Source organism: Seriola aureovittata, chromosome 15, assembly GCF_021018895.1.
Source record: "Seriola aureovittata isolate HTS-2021-v1 ecotype China chromosome 15, ASM2101889v1, whole genome shotgun sequence".
In the NCBI taxonomy this organism is placed as follows: Eukaryota; Metazoa; Chordata; class Actinopteri; order Carangiformes; family Carangidae; genus Seriola; species Seriola aureovittata.
This window is the reverse complement of record NC_079378.1, coordinates 3,238,289-3,262,950: the sequence shown is the minus strand read 5'-3', so window position 1 is coordinate 3,262,950 and position 24,662 is coordinate 3,238,289. Positions and strand designations below refer to the sequence as shown.

The following is a 24,662-nucleotide window of genomic DNA, read 5'->3' as shown; positions in this document are numbered from 1 at the left end:
GCATAATAGTTTGAGAGCTGTGTCCAAATAACAAAATAATCACCTTGTCAACTGGTCTGCTCTGGCTCACGCTGGCTGGAAAAAAATAAAAATAAAATCACAAGGTCCGTCTCCGGTTTCCAGACAAACAGGAGTGTTTACACCGTGTAACGTTATGAAGTTGGGACTCTGTTGTCGATTATTTTTGGAGACCTTAGCTAAACAGCTTTTCAAAATAAAATAATGAAGAAGGAAAGAATAAAAGAAAAATAAAAGTACATGAGATTGTGATCAGTAAAGTTAGGATGCATAGTCAGAGGCCGTATTCCTGTTAAAAGACTTCAACTATATAAACCCATCTAGCATTAAACTGACCTGTTAAACTGACCAACAGAGAGAAATAGAACCAGCTGTGAACAACACAGATTTACTAATCACATTTATTAATCTAAATATTGTATTCAGTTGTGTTTACAGTCCCGTTGTGCCCTTCCTGTGGAAATACACTTCCTCAAAATAGCATGTTTTTTTTTTTTTTGACTCCCGAAGCTGTTTTGATACTGGATTCTACCTTTGCTGCTCCCTGGCACAGCAAAGACAAAACTTCTCCACAAGGTCAAAGTTTGATCCAGTGTCATCTAATCTAATCTGAACTCTTTTCTCTACTCACATACGCCCCCGCTACTATCTGCATTTAACCGCTTTTTTTGTGAGCGCCGTGCCATCACACAGGTAGTCGTTGTCGCCGTTCTTGTTGCGAAACGCAGCTTTTATTGATGTAACAGGTGCTTAGCTCGACTGTGGCAGTCAAAATAACACATCTCCTCCTCTGTTTGGCTTTCAGAATGGAAGCTAAAGTTAGACATCTTTGAGGTTTTTCTGCCACTTGATGGAAGGTGATGCCAATGCATAATGCATGAGGAGAGAGGGAAGACTTTGTCTGGCTGCTTTTTATAGACCACCAAAGCTCTGCTACTGCAAACACACACACACACACAGAGACGCACACATGCCTGAGCCAACCGTCTCACTCGATGCGCTGTAACCTCTCACAGATCAAGAAGGCAGGAGCAGAGGAAAAACAGGAATCTAGCAAACTGGCAACATTGTCGAGAATAAAAAAAAAAAAAAAAAAGAAAGAAAGAAACAACAAGACGAAACAGAAATGTTGACGTGCTATTTCGAGATGGCAAGGTCTTTTGATACACAAACCAAAAGAGAAGCAGGGGGAAGAGGGAGCAGCGTGACTGGTGTTTGTCTCAAAGATGGGCTTTAACAGAAATACTTTATACATGTGATCTTACACGCTCTCCCTCGTCTTTGTTCCCACCGTTCCGACACTTCAGTGAAAGTGTCTTTAGGTCTAGTTAAAACGGGGAGGAAAAAAAAAAAAAGAAGAGTTATCACACAAGGGGGGGGGGGGGGGGAGCTGGGGATGTCAAATAATTTGCAGGCAAGCCGAGCTCGTACTTTCGGTTGCAGACTTTGCAAACCCCATTTGCTGCCCTCAAAAGTATGGAGTTATTTTCTTCTTATCCCTCTAATCCTTATTTAACCTGGCTGGTTGACTAAGAGCACACTGTCATTTATAGTAATGACCTGGGGGAGAAACTGCAGGGAGCCGCACATATACACACTCACACCTGTCTCGGCCTTTACCGCCACACAGTGATGGACCGCAGCCTCTGTGGTAACTAATTCCAGTCATCTGCTGCCTTGTTTTTCCAGTGGTTTCTGGGTCAGGATCATCATTTTAAAGCAAAAAAAGAAGAAAAGAAGTGACAGTGTTTCTCTATAGGAGGAAAAAACTAGGTTTATTATGTTTTAACCAACATGTTTTACAAGTGAGTTGGCTAACTAAACACTTGCATGTGGGTTCTTCCAGCAGCAGCACCCTACTGTTGAGAACGGTTTTTGTTTTCCTTTCTCAGTTTGAAGTGAATCACAAGATTGAATGCTCGCGTACAGGAAGTGCTCTCCTCAAGTAGGCCGGGGAGAAGTTTGAACACAAACACCCTTAGTATTTGGAGTTTCTGTGTCTTGCCAAGGGGGTACCTTTTAACAGTCTTTGATAATTTTTCTCCAGTAAAAAATGTTCTCCTGCCGGATCTGTGGATTTGAACTGCAACCTCTAGGTCGTGTTCTCTCTTCAGTGTCACCTCTTATTGAATAAAAGGACTTTGTCAAAGGGGGAAAGCACTTCACGCTGAGTGGAACTGTAGGAGAGAGGTTGAAATGGGTTCCTGAGTAAGACTGTGGGTATTAGAGAGTGAATCCTACCTTCTAAGCTTTGGGGGAATCCAGGTATCTGAGTGGGATTAGGTTGAAATAGTTTCTTACTGCCCAGGAAGCGCAATTAGAAGTTTCTCGGATTATTCCTCGTCTCTTACCTGACAACCGAGGCTCTTTTAACCGTGTGTGCTTAGGTAGCAATCATGCTTGGGTGGTGATAATTAGTGGACACAGCTGTGACACAGAAGCTCCTCACGTTATTTAATTATTACTTCAACTGCCGTAAACTTACCACGAAGAAAGTTGAAAAGCGACACAATTTTCTTTTTTTAGTTTTGAGTGTCATTCTTGACCCTCGAGGAGCAGATCTGGTTTTCTAAACTCAACTGTTAACTAACAGGGTGTGATATCATTCAATTATCATCACTTAAATAAAATCAGTGTAGTAAACCGTGAAACATTGTGAATGAGCTAGTTATTTTATAATTGTATTCTTGTCATGTCAGATCAGTTTCTTCTCACAGGTAAAAATCTGCGCGGGCAGAATTGTGAATATCACATACAACAAGTGAGCAAGTAAGAAATTAATGCAACTTAAAGCCTTGTCATTCTACAATTGTGCTCCCATCAGGCTTTCACAAAATAGGCAGCAGAATTTCCAATCTAATAAATGATGAAAGCGATGAGTAAAATTCATTCTGGGAGTCAGTGTGCGAGGCAGGGTGAGCGTCCCCGCACAGTGGTCATTAATTAAGGCTTCAATGGCGAAATAAGTTTTTAAAATCCCTCAGCGACGCGGCCCGACAACACTTTCATTCCTTCATATCATTACGTCCTCCCGCGTCGCTGCTTCCCCCTCGCTCGCACGCCAGATGTCGGATATCGTGTGAACAATGTGGCTTTTTCAGTCCTCTCACGAGAAACAGACACATATCTCCAATGACGAAAAAGCCATAATTGATGGATTAAAGATTTTATGTCTGAAAGTGGTTTAGAGGCCTTAAGAAAATGCTGATGTTTCCAATTCTCAAACCTTATTACGACGTGGTTATATGATAGTACGGAGCGTCACTGAGAATACTGCATTCAAAGTGCACAATGTTTCAGCTTGACAGTGGCTTACTCAGGTCAGAAAGCACATTGGTTCTGTTCATCCATCTCCATCTCGGGTCTCATTCATCTTCCTGCACTTTAAAACAAGTAGCAGGGAGTTGTGTGGGGGGGGCAAAAAGGAAGAGACAGGATTTATTGGAGACACAAAATGCTGCACATAGCACCTTTAAACTACATGTAACACCATTAGGAGTTTGTGCAATACATTAATTAGTCCTGTGGGTGAGGACACCTCTTGTGGGCTAACTCAGACATGACTGATTGGATTTTAATGAAACTTGTGGATATCATTAATCTAACTGCTTACAGCCAGCTGTCAAAGTTACCCTCATTATTAAAATTGCACTGATCAGATGCAGCAAAATGATGCATCATGCCACCACCAAAAGTTGGCACCATGATTACAGTTTGACATATATGTTTCTGATTGGCTGCGACAGGGACTGTGTCAGTCAAGCCGGGGAATATGTTTACAGTTGTTAATTTTTTTATATATTTTTTTTTTGTCATTGTTTTTACCCCGAGAACATGATATAGCTGTTTTTTCTCTCGAGACGCCCCCGGGGCAGAACTTGGGGGGCGGTGGTGTCTGCAATATTATAAATAACACAGTGAGGATGAAAGGCAGTGGCACTCTCCCTCCCCATCCTTCTGTCTCTCCTCTCTCCTCCTCCCGCCCTGCTACTCATCTATGCTCAACACGAGTGCCTCGGCGTTCGCGTGTGTGGCTTGAATTTATATGAACGTCTCCCTGGCAGGGGACAACGGGGGCCAAGTCATTGATATGTGCAGGAGGACTCAGGATAAACAGCCCACGCCGACCGGTGTTACGCCAGTCTGCCTGATACATTTTGATTGAGCAAAGACAGAGGGGTGGAGTAGGGGTGGGAGGGCAATGGAATTGGGGAGGCTTACAAGCGAGGATAAAATGACAGAAAGGGAGGCTTTTTTTTTTTTTTCACCTGGTTTTCCAGACTGTCACAAAATGGATCCACGTAAACGTTAAGAGCCACACATGGTGCCTCACTAGACGAGATGTGTGTGTGTCACTGAGCTCTGGAGCTCTTTCACTGAGATGCCATTATTGTTTTTTTTTTTTTTTTACACCTCTAAACCTGAGCTCTTATTTAGTTTCCAAATTTTCCTTTTTCTTCTGCATGATCCTTTTGTTTCTTTCAAGTCCAACATCACCCCCCCCCCCCCCCCCCTCTCTCTTTCTTCTCCCCCCATGTTTGTGTGTGTGACATGGTCAGCCTCCTAATGGACTGGAAATTCATGATGAAAAAAAAAAAAAGTCCCTTGTTCCTCCTCTCCATCTCTCTCTGTCTGAAAAACCAAAATAAGAGGCGGCTTATGGCCACATTAGGATCGGCCACCACAGTGTCACTGAATCGCCTCGTGCATCATTTGGGGCTTTGTTCGCCATGACAGGGAGTCGTGTGTCTGTCAGCGGTCCTCCTCCACCCCCTGCTTTTATCTCCAAATGGTTATACCATTGCTTGGGCTCTTACTTCTAAAGTGCATTATCCCACTTAATAATTTTTGAAACTGAAGTCTTTTTTATTGACCTTTGTTTGCTGTGCAGTGTTTGACTGTGTTAGCTGTTAGTTAATGTCACGTTTCGTGCTCTTGTTCCCGCCTTGCAGTTTTGTAGGAACTTACTGTTGCTGCTTACGCCAGCTTCCCGCCATAGTTCCATTTGTACATTGAATATTTTATGATTTAGTATCAATACATTGGTAATTACAGATGATGTGGGAACAGTACAGGTGCATAAATGTATAGTTACAGGAGCAGATCAAAATTAACATCTGGCAGTTAATAGACTGCAGCTAACGCCATTACCTCTGGAGTCCAACAAATAATAGTCAAACCTAAGCTAACAAAACTGACTGACGACCTTATTCTGCTTCTTATTTACTTTAGATATAATCACAGTTACTGAGGAGATCAGGTCTCAAACCCCCATGTAAAATATTAACTCTCACAAGTCCGTGCCAACTGGCTTGCTAACTATATTTAGTGCAATACTATGAAAATCTTAATTTGAATTTACAAGACAGAATAAAACGAGATGCAAGTCACTGGTAATCGTTATGACTGAGTTAAGATCAAAAGTCCACAGAGGTGGAAATATTTTATCCTTTTGAAACAAATTATAGCCCAAACTAATGGACACTGAGTTAACACACCCGTATAGTTACTACGGTAAAATGTGTTAGCAAACAGTCGCTTACTTCCACATCAGACACAAGGAAACGTTCTAGCCACCTGATGAATTTAAGTCAGTTTCACAGTCCTTTTTATCTCAGTTTTGTCAGCAGCTAGTCGCTAACTTTGCCTGTCGTTCGTTGCTCGGCAGCCAGCGTACACTGGGTACATTAAAGCTTTTTGACTTCTGTCAGTTGTGGTTCATGAGAGTGGAGTTTGCAGCCCCCAAAAAAACAGAGTTAAAAAGGCTAAAAGTAGAGCTGAGAACTGCAGTTAGGTGATAGTACTCTTAATTTGAAAATATTGACTCGTGCAGCTTTAAGAGGACGGAATGCACTGTGTTTTATGCTAAGCTAATAGCTAATAATGTCCTTGAACTCTTTTTTCTTTTATTGTCACCAAATGTTTCAGATGTCCAGGTGAAGTGCTCACCATCCCTCTGATACTTAGGTCTTAGCTCTGCTCACTCGCCCTCCTTCCCCCAATTATCAGTTCTTTTTCATCTGATCCACAGAACTAATGAACAAACAGTCAGCCCCCCCCCCCACCCCCCCCCCCCACCCCCCACCCCCCACCCCCCACCTCCAACACACACATACACCACACAGCTTTTCCTCAATTTACCACCTCTTATCAATTGCCTCCCTTTATCTTTTAGTGTTTTCTTCTTTCCATCTTAACCCTCCATTCCTCTTTCTCCAAAGCTTTTATTTACGAACATCATTTCAGGTTGTTTTATAGCTCCCCTCAGGACCGGAGGATGGAAGGGAGAGGGAAAAAAAAAAATGGAAAAATAAAAGATGAAAGGATATATGAGGATAGAGAGTAACACTCAAGGCCGCTGAGGGAGAAATAGATTTTGGGCAAGCAATGAGGAATAAGTGCAAGTCATCAAGCGTGGCCCTGCTTGGCTTTTCTTTTTTTTTTTTCTTTTTTTGTCTAATAGTTTGGATGTGGTGATATAAAATGTTGATGTGAGCTGGAGAGGGCATCAGCGTGAGTTCCAAACAGAGTCATTTGATTTAATGAGGTTTGGCAGTAGATCCACTGCCTCTGTCAAAGCCCAATCATGTGAAATCTAGATGACTCAAAGCCATCAAAGGGACCTCTGAGGTCTTTCAGTTTTTATTTGTTGTAGTGTATCAGTAGATCAGCTTATTTTTACTTTTTTTTTTTTTTTCAAACCGTCATATTTGAGGGAAAAGGACAGGTGGGAAGTTGAGTCTTTATTTCACCAAATGCAGTGCTAGTTATGATATATGGCCAGCCAAGTCCAGCGGCAAAATGGGGGGGGGGAGAAAGTTCTGAATTGCACGAGGCAAGCTGTTACTGCTCAATAACACAGGCCTGTAATCGACTCACATTTCAAACACACACACACACACACACACACATGCACTCAGACAGCCCTTGGTTGGGCTGGTTTTTACGAGGAAGCACACCGTACGAGGTGATCAGCATATGTTTTGTTGACATAAATTTAAAATTTATTGCCGTTGTCAAAAGTGACTGTTGGACAAAGTCGATTATTAACTGAGTAAATGGCCTGAGAGAGTTTTATGTGAACTTCCTTAATGGCTACAGTCAGTCTGTTTCAAATCACCCTCCCTCCCCTCCATCCTCTCCCTCCCTAAGCTCCCACCCACTACACACACACACACACACACACACACACACTCACTCTCACACACTCACACCTCTCATCATCTATTTTAGAAGCACAACATGAAAGCAGGCAGTTACAATGGGATTTGGGAGTGTGTGTGTGTTAGTGTGTGTGTGTGTGTGTGTGTGTGTGTGGAGAGGTCTATCCGAGCTAAATCACTGAGCTGAGACAATATTTTAGTATCCTTTTACATGTCATTAAACATTGTTGAAGCTGAATAAAAGTATATTATTAGCTCTGCTTAGACACACAAAGCATTTCAAGGCATATAAAACATACCTGAGATGCCTACTGTTGTCTCATTTTCATACTTACTCTGCCGTAGGTGTGAGCTCACCTTTGTCTGTCTACAGTTAATTGTGGTTCTTACACATTGACGTCACTTACTCTCTGTCACGGCACCAGAGAATCATGTCCGTAAGGCGACCTTGTTTTCCTGTCTAGTGTCCCCCTGTTGGGTGGCTCAGGGTGCAGGTTAAACCTACCTGATCAAAATATGTTTGTACTCATCTCTTTATTTATAAAACCAGAAGAATGACAACTCAAGTTGGACCGATTGTCCCCAGGAGATCAACTGTGATCTGCCTCAAATATGACTCATAAAGGTTTATAATTGTGGTTAGTCTTGGTTGGTGCCGACTAGTTTAGCAGGTATAAGGTTTTAATTTAAATGCGGGTAAACTGCAAGGAGCGACGTCATCACATGCACTTACAGCGCGCACACACAGTGGAGAGAGAGTTAGCTGCTAGCCGCCGTGCAAACTGGTAAAACAGATCTGCCAATTGCGACGGCAATTGTGTGTTTTTGAAACTTATTTCAGGGCTGCAGCTTCACTCTTTCATCTTGAAGCGCAGTGTAGCCGCGTTTTTTCTGCTGTAACAGCACTGTGCTCGACAGGTGACAGGTGTGTCTACAGTGTCTGATGTTAGCGGTTCTTAGCAACCAGTGGAAAAGGGACTTTAGGGCAGAGAATGAGCTCTGTTAGCAGCACTCACGATAGCTTTTGTCAACGTTATACTTTATCTGAACTTGGTTCATTATTCATCACAAGTCTGTTTGCCAGATAGAAGTCATTGCTTGGTGAAGCCAGTCTGGCTACCAGGGTTGTTCCCCATCGTGAGGCATCTTTACACCACTGCAGTACAATTTGTACATGAGCTACTGTTGCTAACGTCCACTTTTGATATTTTCTTTAGTTACTTCATATCCTGTAGACTAAATATAGTGAAATGCCAAAAGAGAGGTCACCATTAGTGTTTCCAACAGGGCCTCTAGAAGTTAAACCTTTCCTCTAACAGACTAAATTACTGGACCAGGTGCTGTTAACATTCTGTAGAACACCACGTAATGTGCTGTTTCGCTGGGTAGTGCTCGCCATTGCAGTTAAATTTAACACGCTCTCAGCTGAGGACACACACACACACACACACACACACACATACGCCACACTTTGCTCATCAACACTACATTTGTGGTGAAAATACATGGCATTGCTTCCACTTCAAGTGGCCTTAATAAGTCCATCCATACCTTATCAGCGCTCTGTCTGGGGGGCACAATGGTCAGATTGAGGAGGGACACAAAAGGCCTTTGAAAGGCTTTGTGCTCCCTGTGTGTTGTGTTGTGGTTTACCGCTTGTGCGTGTGTTTTCCCCTTATCAGAGAGAAAGTGTGCGAGTACATCACCTATGATCCTTAAAGGGAAAAAAAAAAATCCTCTTCCATCCCTTTTGTTCATTTTGTTGTTTGTTGATGTATTTGTCTCTTTCGTGTGGAATAACCTGTCAGAGGCAAAATTACATTAAGATATTTTTCTTATCTACCGGAAAACATCAGCAGTAAAGGTCGGACTTCGGCCCCTCACAGGTAAAACGTGAGGGCATCAGTCCAGTGCTGCTATTTTGCACTGAGTACAATGCAGAGGTGGCTGGCAGGTGCCTTAATAGCCCAGAATGCCATGCATCTGTATTACACATTGTAGTCTTGTGCAATTGCTATTGATCTGTCCTACTATATGTGTAACCAACAGCAGCATGATTGCATTTTGATGCTGTGTTGTTATGCATTGTACGCCTGCTTTTTATTGAACACAACAAATTCAGATTGCTCTGCCGGTTGTAGAAAGGCATTCTGGGGAAAAGCGAGAAGTGGAAGTATTTCATACAAAGTACATTAGACTGTGATGTAACTCCTGCTCTGTATCATCACAGATTGATATCTGACAGTGTGAGAGTCTGGTTTCTTTTCCCAGCTGCGTCATTCATGTCTCTCTGTGTAACTTTCTCTCTCTTGTTGGCTTTTCAAGTGTCCTTTTGGGGGCATTTGGCATTTATAGGACCTTTTAATTACACTCTCCACTTGCCAAAGGGCCGTCATTCTGGCTTTGGTTTTCAAGGTCTCTCCACAGACTCTAACCACCACAATGGCTATCATGACTTCTTCATCCCTGCTACATTTTCTTCTTCCATTTCAGATTTTTACTACTCAGGTTTCAAGGATGTTTTTTCGCAGCAATTGTCAAACGAAGTCACACGAACCGTTGCCGTAAGGAAACGCTGCAATCTCACTCCGTCTGTCTCGGTCTCATCCTCGCTCTGTCTCTCTCGCTACCCCTACTCGAGGCACAAAAGAGAGCTGTAAATCAATTTGCATTCGACATCTGACATCAATCAGTCATGTTTTGGGAGAGTGGCACCACCTCCTCCTCTGCGGCTTTGTTGAGAGACGCTAAGATGGATGGCTGTCATCTCGCCCAAGTTGAGCGGATCTCTTATCAAGGGCATTGTTTCCCCAAGAATGCACTCGGCTGATCACTCCGCGCCACCTGACTCGTCGACGGAGACTATGAAATCTGTCTGTTTGACGTTGTCTTTGTCTTTGTCTGCCAGAAACATACACTTAGTATAGAACCTGGCCCTTTTCTACGCACACGTGGGGTATATTTCAATGTATTGAACATTACTTAAAGCGCAACATTTGCTTATGGAATTAAGGGTCTTAATTTCTTAATCTAGCATCAACTAGACGACAGTTCTGGGACCTCACTCTGTGTTTAGTTGATTATTGATTGTTTCAAATCTGAAACGGGACCGACTTTAAAAACAATCATTACAATCATGGGTTTGTGTGTGTGTGTGTGTGTGTGTGTGTGTGTGTGTGTGTGTGCGCGCTTGCCTTTGTGTGACTCTCTCTACCTCTCTCAAGGCGAGGTATTTGAAGTTCTCGGGAGGCTTAAGGCACTGTGGCAGTTGTTTGGCAATTCGTGTCACCTTAATTGCTTCAGAGCACTTTCAGATATCTCTCAAGAATAATATGCTTTGTACGGAGCCGTGGGGTCTTTGAGGATTTTGTAACGGAGAGAGTCGTGAGGATGGACTTTATGTTGTCAGATGTAATTTAGCTACCTAACCTTCAAGGCCTTTTACCACATAATCAAATATTGACCCTTAGTCTTGTCTGAACTTGTGCACTTAAACTATGTTACATCCTAATGACCGCCCATTCGTAAAAAATAAATAAATAAAAAGGGAGAATTCATTGCAGATCTGATTTTTGCTTCGAGCCACACATCACCATGTGGTTTAGAAAGCAGAAAGTCAAAACGGTGACAGTGAATGGTTCATACACTAAACGGCTTTGCCTAAATAAATCATTCTATTTCCTTTTATAGCATCTTATCCATTTGCAGCACTTGAGATGTAGGAAGTTGATAATGCCTCTGCTTGAATAGCATCTTGTGATTTACAGCACCAAGTCATGGTCTGGTGCTCCCTGCAGAAGAGTATGTGTGGTAGTTGGACGGCTTCTTACACCGGTGGTTATTGTTATGTGCTGATGTTATGATTGATGGAGTGTGACATTCCCCCCCCCCCCCCCCCCAATAGCTAAAGGCCGAACCTTTTCGCTGTGCTCGAAGTCATCAGTTATGCAGCTGTTAAAACACCACTCAGTTAGAGACACAAACATCTATTTCAGCGATGTGCGCTCACATTAGACTCTGCCTGCTCAAAACTGACTGTCTCACCGACAGAGTCCAAACAATGAAGTGTTTGTTTTGCTCTTTGTCAACAGGAAGATGCACAGTGGAATGAAGACCTACGGCTGTGAGCTGTGTGGGAAGAGCTTCCTGGACAGCCTCCGTCTACGGATGCATTTGCTGTCTCATTCAGGTAAAGAAATCAAACTAACCCCAAATCACAAATCCGCAACCCCCGTTCTGTAATCACTGTTGAGAATGCAATAGCTTCTGTTATCACTGCTGGGTTCACTCTTGATTATAGGGAATGTGTGATGGGAGTCTGAATGAAGGACCATTCATTACTGCCTTTCTGTACAGTTGCATTGAAGCATTATACAGTAAAGTGCTTCTCTGAGGAATTTAAGGAGGAAAGATATGAATCCTATTGAGAAATAGTGGTAATTCGTGATCTTTTCAACGTCTGTTGAAATCTCTGGAGAAACGAGTGACAGTCAGAGGTCGGCAAGCAGCTCCTTAAAGGGACGTAACAATAGCTCTGCATGTATGAACGCTTTCATTACAAATCATGCACGGCGTATCCAACATTTCCTCATCAGTCTGTATTTACAACTACGTTGCCAGAATGTAGTTGGAAATTTGCCGAAAGTAAAAGCAGATTTGATGTAGCCAGGATTTCAGAAGCACTGAGGTCAAATTTATTTATTTGTTCACTTACATTTTCTGTGAACTTTATCTTCTACGTTTTTATCTCCTTCCCAAGGATTTGACCTTGTTTCTCCAGCCCTGAACTTGGAGTTTGATTTTGATGGTTAAATTACATGAATGGACAACAAAAGAACAAGGCTTTCAGTGTGGTCCGTAATGTGTAAACTCTACATGGTTGCAGGTAAATGGGCTAAACATGCATAGTCCTTTTTTAATAGGAGAGTGAATCTCTTTTTCTTGCCGATTTTTATCCAGAACTCTTATAGTCTTAAGCAAAGCTTAACTGCAGCTTTCACTGCTGCACCTCATAAATGTGTTTAACATCCATTCACAGACTCAGAGAGACTGATTTACTACAGTATAAATACACAGTACAGTATATCAGTATTGAAAACACATTTTTTTACTACATAGAGAACATTTACAATAGACATCAGCCCTGAATTTGCTCGCAGCCTGAGAGCTGAATAAAGAGATGACTTGCCTTACACATGCTTTATCTCACTATAAATACACTAGTTTGAATATGTGAATGTGGAGCATAACCCAGTTTCCGTGATTTGTGGATTAAATAACTGTACAGCCCAGTAAAGCTGAGCAGCTCTGGGAAACTTAACCCGAGAGGTGCCTGCACATCATCATCCTGTCATTCTACACCTCTGTGACATTAGAGGTCTGAAAGGCAGTACAGAACACTGGACACATTGATTGGTCTAGTCTGACACTATTACACCCACCCCCAAAACATATACACACACACACACACACACACACAACACACACACACACACAGCAGCAGTCCCTGTGCTGTGAGCCTACTTAGCACAGCACTGCTTTAATGGCATGGACCGCCTTTTATAGGCAGCAAAGAGCTCCTCAGTCCTAAGGCCCTGAGTGCAGATGGTTTATTGAGACACTGTAAAAGCCATGGGACCTCTGAGGGAACCCCTTCTGCACACACACACACACACACACACACACACACACAGAATCCCAAATCCATGTGTTGACGTTGGCTCAGAGTTTGAGCCCTCTATTTGGTACCCTGTATGTTCTCCAGTGAGACACATTAAGTGGCCTGAATTGTCTGCTTGGCATTATCATTGTCAGCAGTGAGGATACAACCACCACTACCCCCCTCCGACACACACACACACACACACACACACACCTCTACCCCACTCCCCCAGCCAACTACTGTCAGTAGGCAGAAAATGATAATTGCCGGGATCATTTGTTTGTTTGTATCTCACCAAATTCTAAACAATGACTGAGATGGATGCTGACACTCCTGCTATGTTGTGACAAAGATGAATGACAAACTCACGCTGTGCCAGTGAATTGGCTCAGCACACAACTCAGCGTGTCAAAAACAAAAGTTGCTCCAAGGAAATATTCACTGTTTATTTAAAAAAAATTACACCCCATTTTTCACAGCCCCTTCTGCAAATACACGCCTCCCCCCACCCCACCCCCCCACCCCCCCACTCACACGTCAAAGTGGAAAGGAGAGAGAGTTCTGTCGCAGGAACAAATGGGATAGCGACTGTTATGGAGATTTTTCTAGTGTATTATGTGCTTCATAACGTGGAGCCCTACAGCTTCGGTCCTGTGGCTCTGGCTGCTGCGTTCGTGACGCGTCGCGCTGTAACAGCTCAGTGGCAAAAGTGAGCATGAAGTCAGGAGTTATGACAAAGTGGAAGCTGAGGGTGAGTCAAGTTAATCTTGTGCTCAGACACTTGTTGCTTGTTCCTGACGTGTGTGTGTGTGTGTGTGTGTGTGTGTGTGTGTGTGTGTGTGTGTGTGTGTGTGTGTGTGTGTGTGTGTGTGTGTGTGTGTGTGTGTGCGTGTGTGCGCCCCGTTCTCCGCATGCTCCAGTGGAGATTAGCCTTAAAGAGCCACGCTCTGGCTGCTGACAAGAAAGCATGAACTTATACTTCATGTTGTCATTGTATTAGTCACGGTAGTTATAATAGTAACAGTAACCGCTGGAGGCCGGTTCCTACTGGTGCAGCCATACAGGCACATTATAACTCTATGTCCTGTTACTTATTCCCCAGTGCTGCCCCTTTTCTAATGAATGCAGGTGTTGGAGTTATTGTGAGTTTTGGGCTGAAGTAGCAATTAACAAACATTTAAGTCAGGCAGTTGCTCATTAACTGCTGAAGATGATGAAAAAGGCTCATTATCAGGAAAAAAAATGAGGCTTGTAGTAGAGGAAGTGTCTTTCTTTCTTCCTCTTATCTGATGTTTAGTACACGTTTATATATTACCTATTATTATCTATACATAAAATGAATGATCTATAATTATCTAATGGTATTATGTGTATGTGTTATCACATCATCCCTGTGTAGCAGTGAGGGGAGCCACCTGGGGAAATACATTTAACCATGTAACTGAGCCAACGTAAGCAAAAACGAAACTTAATTAAAAAAAACACATAAAGCTGAATTACGCTCAGTAATTTTACAGTGACAGAAAATAAAGAGTAAAAGCTTCGGCAAGAAATGTCAAGTGTTTCCTTCAAATAGACACAAAGAAAAATAAATGTTTTCTCATTTATTTCATCTAAGATTTTTGACAAAATTTGCCAACAATTCCTTTGTCTCATGCAATCGATTGCAGAGAGTTAACGGCACATATTTCTCCATCTGTTTTAGTTTCCCCTAGAGGCGTCACAGTTCTCAGAAAAAGGGACCCAAGAACAAGACTCAGGAGGCAGATGTAAAAGTGAAGAGAGATACAAAAAATGAAAGCAGGCAAACAAAGCACAAAGGGTCGAGTTGAAGTTTTGAATCCAAAAGGAATAAAAAAACAAAAAAAACAAAACACACACACACAAGGTCAAAAATATGATCAGGATCAAAACAAGAAGGTTAAAGAACAGAGCGCTAAGTGGCACAGTGTACATGCAACAGACAGGTGTGTGTGTATAAATATATATATATACAGGGGAGCTATTGAGGGGATGGGGAGCAGGTGAACAGGTGAGTGGGGAGGAGGAGGAGCAGCAGGTCAGGTGATACTACACAGCGTAGTTAGAACATGTGTGCACAGACAACTGCACCGACAGAATGAAAGGATGAAACTTAAAACTGTGACAAGGGAAGGGAGGAGAAGGGCGGCAGGTGTGTGATTACTTCTCCGGTGCAGTAAACTAGTGCGAAAAAGTGTAAAAACGACTTTAGGAGAAAAAGAAGAAGAAGAAAAGAGGGAAAAATAAAGGCATGTTTGGATGAAAGTCGGAGCGTAAGTACAGTCTTCCCGGGAGGTGCTTGTGTCAGCTCAGACCGCACCGAGGTAATCATTACCTGAATCGATTTCCAGTGGAAAGATCGTTTAAAAAAAAATAAAAATAAAAAATAAAAACTTCTGTAATGTCAACAGGTTAATAATAACTCACAATTTGTACTCGCTGACATGAGGTGAAAAGTCTGCTGATAGGAGATGAAATGGAAAAAGAAAATAAGAAAAAATAACATTGAAAACTCTAGGAAGAACCACACACTCCACCTTGAGAAAGGCAACTGAGCGGAAGATGTGGGCAGTGTATTTTTAGCAACAGTGGCAGCAAGTGCACAAACTTTTTTTTTTTCTTCTTCTTTTTCTTCTTCTTCTTCTTCTTCTCTCTCTCTCTCTTTTTTTTTTTTTTCCTCTTTCCAGGCGGGGCTGTCTTGACGCACGACATGAACCTGTACTGTTACACACATCAGTGTTGATTCATAGCCGCTTTGGTCTGGCGTAAAAGGCAAGACAAGCGCTTCTGTGGAGACGGGCGACGGTTAGGGAAGAGACAGCACGGAGGCAAAGCTTCTTTGATAGTTTTTGTTGTCTTTTTTTTTTTCTTCTCTTTTTCATTTTTTTTTCTTCTCTCCTCCACCTCCGCCTCCACCGTTTGACTTTCAAGGCTTTTCTCGGTCTGACGCTGCGTCTCGATTTTTATCGTGCCTCTCTGTAATGATGACACTTCACCGAGTCCCAAAACCCTCAACCTCAGCTCCCCACCCACCCACCCCCCCAACTCCCCCCACCCTTCCTCCTCCTCCTCCACCGCCGCCATCATCCTTCAGCTCGCTTCAGACAAGACAGAATATTGGGGAGATGAAGCGAGAGAGTGGAGAGGCTTTTTGGTATGCGCAGCGTGTCGTGGATGTGGAGCGTTTCAGACGCCGCCGCTGCTGCTGCCTCCTCCCTCCCTCCCTCCCCTCTGCTTTCCACTCTGTCTCTCACTCTCTGTCTGTCTCTCTGTCTGTCTGTCTGTCTGTCTGTCTGTCTGTCTCTCTCTCTCTCTCTCTCTCTCTGTGCTTGTTGTACGGAGGACTTGGCGGCTCGCCAGTCTGGGCTGCCTGCCACCACTGAGGGTACAGTATGTACAGTCTACCTTGTGCCAGCTATTTATTTTTTTTCCTCTCGTCTCGTTCTGTCTCAGTCCTCTCTCCACATTGTGTTTTTTTTTTTTTTTTTTTTTTTTTTTAATCTCCGCCTGACGTTTCGTGTTTGACAGCGTTTGCAGAGCCAAAGACTGCAGATGGGGGTTCGTGCAGGGTGGAGAGCTGTGACTCAGTCCCTTTTTTTGGGTGCTGTTTGAGATCCTAGATGTTGTTTTCTTCTAATGTTAGCAGCACTTTTAAATCACAGATGAACAATAACACCAGCACTTTGTGAACTTGGAACAATTACAATAAAACCCAATAATAATGGTAATCGTGAATTCAGTCAACGCTCGGGCTGGACACTGAACCTCGATACTTTTTTGTGCTCACCAAGATTTGTCCGTTGCACAGAAACGGTCTCGTGTCTAAATTTTGCGTTGAATGTCTGATCAGAGTCGTAAGCTTATTTACTCATTCTCTGAGCTCGATTTGAATTATACTTTATCCAGTTATAGGCTGTATTCTGTTTAGCCAATGGATGTTTGTGTTTAGACAACATTTAAAATTAGGTTAGATTGACTTCATTATAAAACCTCTGAAATCTTGATTTTGTTGTTGTTGTTTTAAAGAATGAACTTTCAGCTTCCTCCAAAATAAGGAATCCCAAAGTGTGAGTTTGGTATCTGTACTTAAACTCTCAGCAGTGGTGTAGAACATGACATCAGACACAACAAGTTTTAATTCATTCTCCGAAAACTACGTATCAGTCAAACTGCATTTTATCCAACATATCAAATCAATAATGTGGTTGTGTTACCCCGTGTGTGTATGTATCTGTGTATGTGTCTCTGTGTGTGTGTGTGTCTCTGTGTGTGTGTGTGCATGTGTGTGTGTGTTGAAGCTCATCAAACAAGACCCGACCCGACTGATATGATTCGCAGTTTGTCTTCGGAGAGAGCCGGTGCAGCGTAATAAGATTACCAATGAGACTATCCCTGAACACCCGCATCGACATCTCTGTTACCACCAACTTTTCATCTCACTGCCTTTATAGCTTAAGAGTGTTAATCCTCTGTTTACAGTATGTATACATAGTAAAGAGTTCCTGGATTAGCCGGCTGAGTGTGTGTCTGTGTGTGTGTGTGTGTGTTAGAGAGAGAGAGAGAGAGAGAGAGAGAGAGAGAGAGAGAGAGAGAGAGAAGAGAGAGAGAGAGAGTGAGAGAGAGAGAGAGAGAGAGAGAGAGAGAGGAGAGAGAGAGAGAGAGAGAGAGAGAGAAGAGAGAGAGAGAGAGAGAGAGAGAGAGAGAGAGAGAGAGAGAAGAGAGAGAGAGAGAGAGAGAGAGAGAGAGAGAGAGAGAGAGAGACCTGAAGCACGTTATAAGTGATCCATTTTATTCAACCAGCAGTTTCAGGATAAGTGTCTTGCTCAAGGCCACGATGTGATGATGTACGAGTGGAGAGATGGTCTTCATAATGTGTCGCACGGTGCAGGGGAAACCAAAAAGAGGATTTAAACAAAGAGCTTGTGGATCGCACCGTCTACACACCACGTCTCTTATTTTGATTTCTCAGTTGGAATCTGATAGAAATACTTCCTGTTTCTTGAGCCTTGAAGGAGTTTTGTCAGCATTGTTCTGCAAAGCTGAGACATTATGTTTCTGATCTCTGGTTAATATACATATATACTCTCTCTATATAAATGACCAGAACCAACATTTGGCATTGATTGTTGAGTTACAGTCTCAGGTATGTGTTCTGATCAGACATTTCCTGCTCTATACCAGGAAATCCTTCCACCTTTCACACTATATTTTATGCAGAAAAACTTTTATTTAGTTTAATTTACCAATGATGCACTGAGCAGTTTTGTTAAATGAAGGGCATTTGGAGGCTAATGAGGCAGACTTGGTAACAAGCACACAGAATAATGAACTTTATAGTAAAAAAAAAAACTATTTCAGACACAGTTGATCTTCAGCCATCACGCTAACAAGCTCAATCACAGTTTACCCACCGATGCATATTATCTCAGAGTCTCTACATTATTGACGGGAACATGACTTGACGTGAAAGTCTCCTGGCACTCGGGGTCATATGTTAGCGCTGTGCGATGGTGTGTCACACAGGCTTCATCAGTTTGGTATGCTTGTGTTTGGTTTGTGCATTAGTCAGCCAGTACATCCAGTACAGTGTATTTCCAGAGTGAGGTTTGCAGCTCAGTGTTTCTGACCGGCCTGAAGGGAATTCGTACTTTTTACGACACCTCACTTGGTAGCATAGCATTATGTTCCCTGCTGGTTGATGTTTTTTTTTTTTGGGTTATATGCTAAAAAAAAAAGAAAAGCTGGACAACATAGATTATTTAAAGGCACTTTACGGAGAGGTAGAACATTTCTGACCATGCCTTCGAAAAAGATACTAACACAAAATAAGGAATATTTCCCCCTTTTTCCACTAACAGTGAATGACAAAAAGAACAGCACTGACATGATTACATGGCCAGATGTAGAGCCAAATAATGGAAGGAATCATGTTTTTATTAAAAATGAATAAGTGGATTTTAAAGTTAGAAAAGTATGCATCTGTGCATCTAACACTCAATTCTGTTCCATATTCTGTGTTCGACCTGAGCAGAACACATTCACTAACATTATTGTAAATGTGCCTGAGTTTCCCTGCCTGTCCCAGACCAGATGTTCATCTTTTTGCTCTCTAAAATTAAAAGCTTTGTTTCAATCCTAATCTGAGTGTGTGGGTGTGAAATGCCCACGTAAAATGTCCAGAGTGTTTAGATGAGGGAAAAATGCAAAGAATCTGGATGTGAACGCGGCGAGGCGGGAAAGGCTGCTTTCCCCCGTTGCTCTTTGTCTGTGTTCCTATCTCCGTGGCGTTTGTTTGGCTGTTTGGCTGTCGGCTGGTCGGCTGTTTTGGCCTCATGCCGGCTCTTCCCTCTCAGTGATGACGACATATTTGTGCCGGCAGGTCTGGATGTTCTGCCAGCATTCCAGCATTTATGATCGCTTGCAGATGTGAGTCCAGGAACACACTGTACTGTACCCAAACCCAGAAATTAATGAAACTTGACTGCCTTCCAGGCCACAAATTCCTAAATGTGTGTGTGTGTGTCAGAGTGCGTGTGTTTGTGTGTGCGTGTGTGTGTGTGTGCATGTGTGCATTTGTGTGTGTGTGTGTGCATGTGTGCATTTGTGTGTGTGTGTGTGTTAGAGAGAGAGAGAGAGAGAGAGAGAGAGAGAGAGAGAGAGAGAGAGAGAAGAGAGAGAGAGAGAGGAGAGAGAGAGAGAGAGAGAGAGAGAGAGAGGAGAGAGAGAGAGAGAGAGAGAGAGAGAAGAGAGAGAGAGAGAGAGAGAGAGAGAGAGAGAGAGAGAGAGAGAGAGAGAGAGAGAGAGAGAGAGAGAGAGAGAGAGAGAGAGAGAGACCTGAAGCACGTTATAAGTGATCCATTTTATTCAACCAGCAGTTTCAGGATAAGTGTCTTGCTCAAGGCCACGATGTGATGATGTACGAGTGGAGAGATGGTCTTCATAATGTGTCGCACGGTGCAGGGGAAACCAAAAAGAGGATTTAAACAAAGAGCTTGTGGATCGCACCGTCTACACACCACGTCTCTTATTTTGATTTCTCAGTTGGAATCTGATAGAAATACTTCCTGTTTCTTGAGCCTTGAAGGAGTTTTGTCAGCATTGTTCTGCAAAGCTGAGACATTATGTTTCTGATCTCTGGTTAATATACATATATACTCTCTCTATATAAATGACCAGAACCAACATTTGGCATTGATTGTTGAGTTACAGTCTCAGGTATGTGTTCTGATCAGACATTTCCTGCTCTATACCAGGAAATCCTTCCACCTTTCACACTATATTTTATGCAGAAAAACTTTTATTTAGTTTAATTTACCAATGATGCACTGAGCAGTTTTGTTAAATGAAGGGCATTTGGAGGCTAATGAGGCAGACTTGGTAACAAGCACACAGAATAATGAACTTTATAGTAAAAAAAAAAAACTATTTCAGACACAGTTGATCTTCAGCCATCACGCTAACAAGCTCAATCACAGTTTACCCACCGATGCATATTATCTCAGAGTCTCTACATTATTGACGGGAACATGACTTGACGTGAAAGTCTCCTGGCACTCGGGGTCATATGTTAGCGCTGTGCGATGGTGTGTCACACAGGCTTCATCAGTTTGGTATGCTTGTGTTTGGTTTGTGCATTAGTCAGCCAGTACATCCAGTACAGTGTATTTCCAGAGTGAGGTTTGCAGCTCAGTGTTTCTGACCGGCCTGAAGGGAATTCGTACTTTTTACGACACCTCACTTGGTAGCATAGCATTATGTTCCCTGCTGGTTGATGTTTTTTTTTTTTGGGTTATATGCTAAAAAAAAAAGAAAAGCTGGACAACATAGATTATTTAAAGGCACTTTACGGAGAGGTAGAACATTTCTGACCATGCCTTCGAAAAAGATACTAACACAAAATAAGGAATATTTCCCCCCTTTTTCCACTAACAGTGAATGACAAAAAGAACAGCACTGACATGATTACATGGCCAGATGTAGAGCCAAATAATGGAAGGAATCATGTTTTTATTAAAAATGAATAAGTGGATTTTAAAGTTAGAAAAGTATGCATCTGTGCATCTAACACTCAATTCTGTTCCATATTCTGTGTTCGACCTGAGCAGAACACATTCACTAACATTATTGTAAATGTGCCTGAGTTTCCCTGCCTGTCCCAGACCAGATGTTCATCTTTTTGCTCTCTAAAATTAAAAGCTTTGTTTCAATCCTAATCTGAGTGTGTGGGTGTGAAATGCCCACGTAAAATGTCCAGAGTGTTTAGATGAGGGAAAAATGCAAAGAATCTGGATGTGAACGCGGCGAGGCGGGAAAGGCTGCTTTCCCCCGTTGCTCTTTGTCTGTGTTCCTATCTCCGTGGCGTTTGTTTGGCTGTTTGGCTGTCGGCTGGTCGGCTGTTTTGGCCTCATGCCGGCTCTTCCCTCTCAGTGATGACGACATATTTGTGCCGGCAGGTCTGGATGTTCTGCCAGCATTCCAGCATTTATGATCGCTTGCAGATGTGAGTCCAGGAACACACTGTACTGTACCCAAACCCAGAAATTAATGAAACTTGACTGCCTTCCAGGCCACAAATTCCTAAATGTGTGTGTGTGTGTCAGAGTGCGTGTGTTTGTGTGTGCGTGTGTGTGTGTGTGCATGTGTGCATTTGTGTGTGTGTGTATATGTGTGTGTGTGTGTTTGTGTGTGTGTGTGTGTGTGTGTGTGTGTGTATGCATGAGTGAGAAGAGAGACAGGGGACTCGAGGAAGGGGGTGGGATTGGAGGGGGGGGGGCTGTGCTATTAAAAGCAAGTAGTAGGAAAAGAAGTAGTTCAAAAAAAAAAAACGATGGCCTAAAGTGTTAAACAGTTTGCATGTAGATTTTTATTTTTTTTTTACCACAGCTGATGTTATGTCCGGTTTGCATGTGCATGAACACACATACATCACTGCTGTTTCCCTGGTACATTAACACAAGATGACAGACGGAGCTGATAAACAGCAGTAGCTCATGCTTTAGTAGCATAACATTACTCCTTCTCTGCAACTTAAAGCCCCCCCCAAACCCCCCCACCCCCCCACCCCCCCACCCCCCTTCCTTCCTTCGCCTGCTTTTCTTGTAATACTTCCCCCTGACCTGTTGATTTACTGTTGCACACACCGCTGGGATTATGCAGCTGGGCAAATCTCAGCTGGGTTATATTACATGAGATGGGGGCACGTCGAGGACAGACGAGTGAGAGGTGACACAAGGCAGGGGTCGACTTATAATACTGTAGCATCAGCCACTGCTGTCAGACTGATATTTTTATTTTCCCTAGCACAGACAGGGGGTGGAGGTAGTGTAGAGGAGGGAGGGAGGGAGGGAGGGAGGGAGGGAGGGAGGAGGGGGGGACTTGTTAGACCTCTGTCCTGAGCAAATGTGACTTCATTGGAAACGTGTTACTCTGAGCAGCTGCGCTCCTTACCCAGAACTCAGTGTACCTGTGCTGCGAGTTTCTTGGAAAAGCAGTGTTTTTTTTTTTGTTTTTGTTAAAAGAAATAAAACATAAAAATAGCCGGGCCAAACAGCGTGTGAGGGATGATCCTCTGGGTGTCTGGCCGACCAGGTTGACAGCTCTCTGCCTGGAAGCGCACGCGGACTAGATGTCCACTTGTCTTAAATGTCATTTTGCTCAGCATGGATCTATGCGACACCTGTAGCTGCCTTCCTGGAAGAGGCTGCGTAACTGTAACTGGTGCTGCTGAGAAATGTGTCACTTACTAGCAAAGGCTGTCTTCACTGTCTAATAATATGTTGCAGAGCAGTACGAACCATACTTTGGTATTAAATGGCCTTTACAGTTGTCAAAGTTTGTGAAGCTTCTTTCAGCTGGGGCGAGACGATGGTGGTCGGTCCGTCTGTCTCCTCCTTTCTGTAAGAATGTGAATAGCGAACTGTCTCATGTCTGTACCACTAAACTGTTCCCTCTATTACATTGGGCACGAAACGTAATCGCTGGCCGGAGTGTCGCTCCGGAGACCAGGGGGTTTACATCCACAGTCCAGCCTGTGGGTTTTTGCTTCAGGCTCAGGTTGGAGAAAGATCGTGGTTTTTGGTCAAGTGTAAATAAAGACGTTGTGTCATGAAGTCACTGTGAACGTTTTCTGGATTAAACTTAACCTTTTTAGAAATTGCTCTGACTCGTGCAAACTAGTTGAACTGCAGCTGCATGAAGAAAAATAACAATCCGATTGGCTGATTGATATGAAATCTGCACATTCACGCTCCCCAGAGGATGAACCCTCTTTGACACTCCATGTGTTTTCAGCATGTAAGTATGATTTTTGGTCCATGCAAGACTTTTATATTACAGCCTGTAGGAGCTGCTTTAGCTTCAGACTTTTAGTCTTATCAAATAATAAATAGTGTGTCCTTAGCTCTGCTGTTAACAAATGAAACCTTAAAAAAACAAAAAAACATTTGCTCGCTTCCATCTCATTTCAATTGTATCATGGGCCCCAGAAGTACAATACAAGGACATCTCACTTCGCTTGATGTATTAGAAATGACTTTTTTTTATTTGTCCTTTTTCACTCCATCCACCAGCTGATTGCATGGCACCAAAGAAAGTTTGCAGAGGGAGAACAGCACCTTCTCTCCTTCTGTCTGGCGATCCGGCTGATTTGTTGTTTGTTGCTGCTGTCAATCTTCTTGCCAGTGATCCTGTTTTTTGTTTTTTTTTATGCTCTCAAAATGAACGTGGAGTTGATTTATTTATGCTACAGTATGACTGTAGCTAGAACACGAGCAGCCCATGTTGAGATGAAATGAATGCACAACAATTTGAATATGGTGAATCATTATTATTCAGGTACAGAGTCGTCAGCTGCAACATGTAGAACTCTGAACTTATCTTTCTTATATTAGCCATTAAACATACAAGTATATACATTTTATAAGAGAATATACATGAATGTAAAAACATAAAATTGATATAAAAAAGCAGAAATATACAGTAAGTAAACTAAGTATTGTTAAATTGCAGTAAAAATTTGCTCTGCAGTTTCCACTACTACGAATACGATGGCATTATTACATATGTAAGTTACAGAGCGACACATTTTACAATCATCTGTGCGAGCTCAACTCTTATTTTCAAAATGTGGGGGGAAAAAAAAGAAAGAAGATTAACCCTCCCTCAAGCATACCTGCTTTTATTAAAATAATCCCACAAGTAATCACCTTTTGTCAAACAAGCAGCTCCGGCAGATTAGTTTGTAGTCAGATTTCTGCGATTCTTTTCCTGTGGCATTGGTGACTCATAAAGTCTGTCAATCAAAAAAGTTATACAGGGAAGCTCAAAGTTGACTCTGCAGCCCTCTCTATTTTCAGACAAGAGGAGAAAAACAGGAGGACTTGATCTTATTCCTTTTATTACAGGGATATTGCAGCTTTAAATCCTTTTGGTTGCTAAGTAGCGAGTGCCCCTGTGCTCCCTTAATGGGCCTGATTTGGTATTCCACTCTGATGCCAAGTCTTATTTTTGTATGCGAGACAAAGTGTTTTGATGGAGGGTGATTGCTGAAACGTCAGTGTGTCTACCAAAGGCTGTTTTTTTTTTTTTTTTCTCTTTCTTTTTTGGTGGAGAGTGAGAGTTTTATGGCCTCTCACAGTACAGTACACTGTGTGCCTTCTGCTCAAAACAAGAACACAGTCGATTGAATTTTGGATTCGCTTCATCATCCCTCCCTCCTCCCAGCAGCTTTGTTGTCAGCGAGCAGCATGTGTGTGTATGTGTGTGTGTGTGTGTGTCTGGAAGAGAGAGAGAGAGAGAGA

General features: G+C 42.7%; 1 protein-coding gene across 2 annotated transcripts in view; it reads left to right on the top strand.

Annotated features, from left to right (window-relative positions):
* zbtb16a (zinc finger and BTB domain containing 16a) overlaps positions 1-24,662 on the top strand; it is a 154,868-nt gene that overhangs the window by 59,527 nt on the left and 70,679 nt on the right. For both annotated transcript variants that reach the window (XM_056398205.1, XM_056398206.1), the window contains one exon: positions 11,273-11,370. In XM_056398205.1, the coding sequence (XP_056254180.1) occupies positions 11,273-11,370 (98 nt within the window). The remainder of the gene's footprint in view (positions 1-11,272; positions 11,371-24,662) is intronic.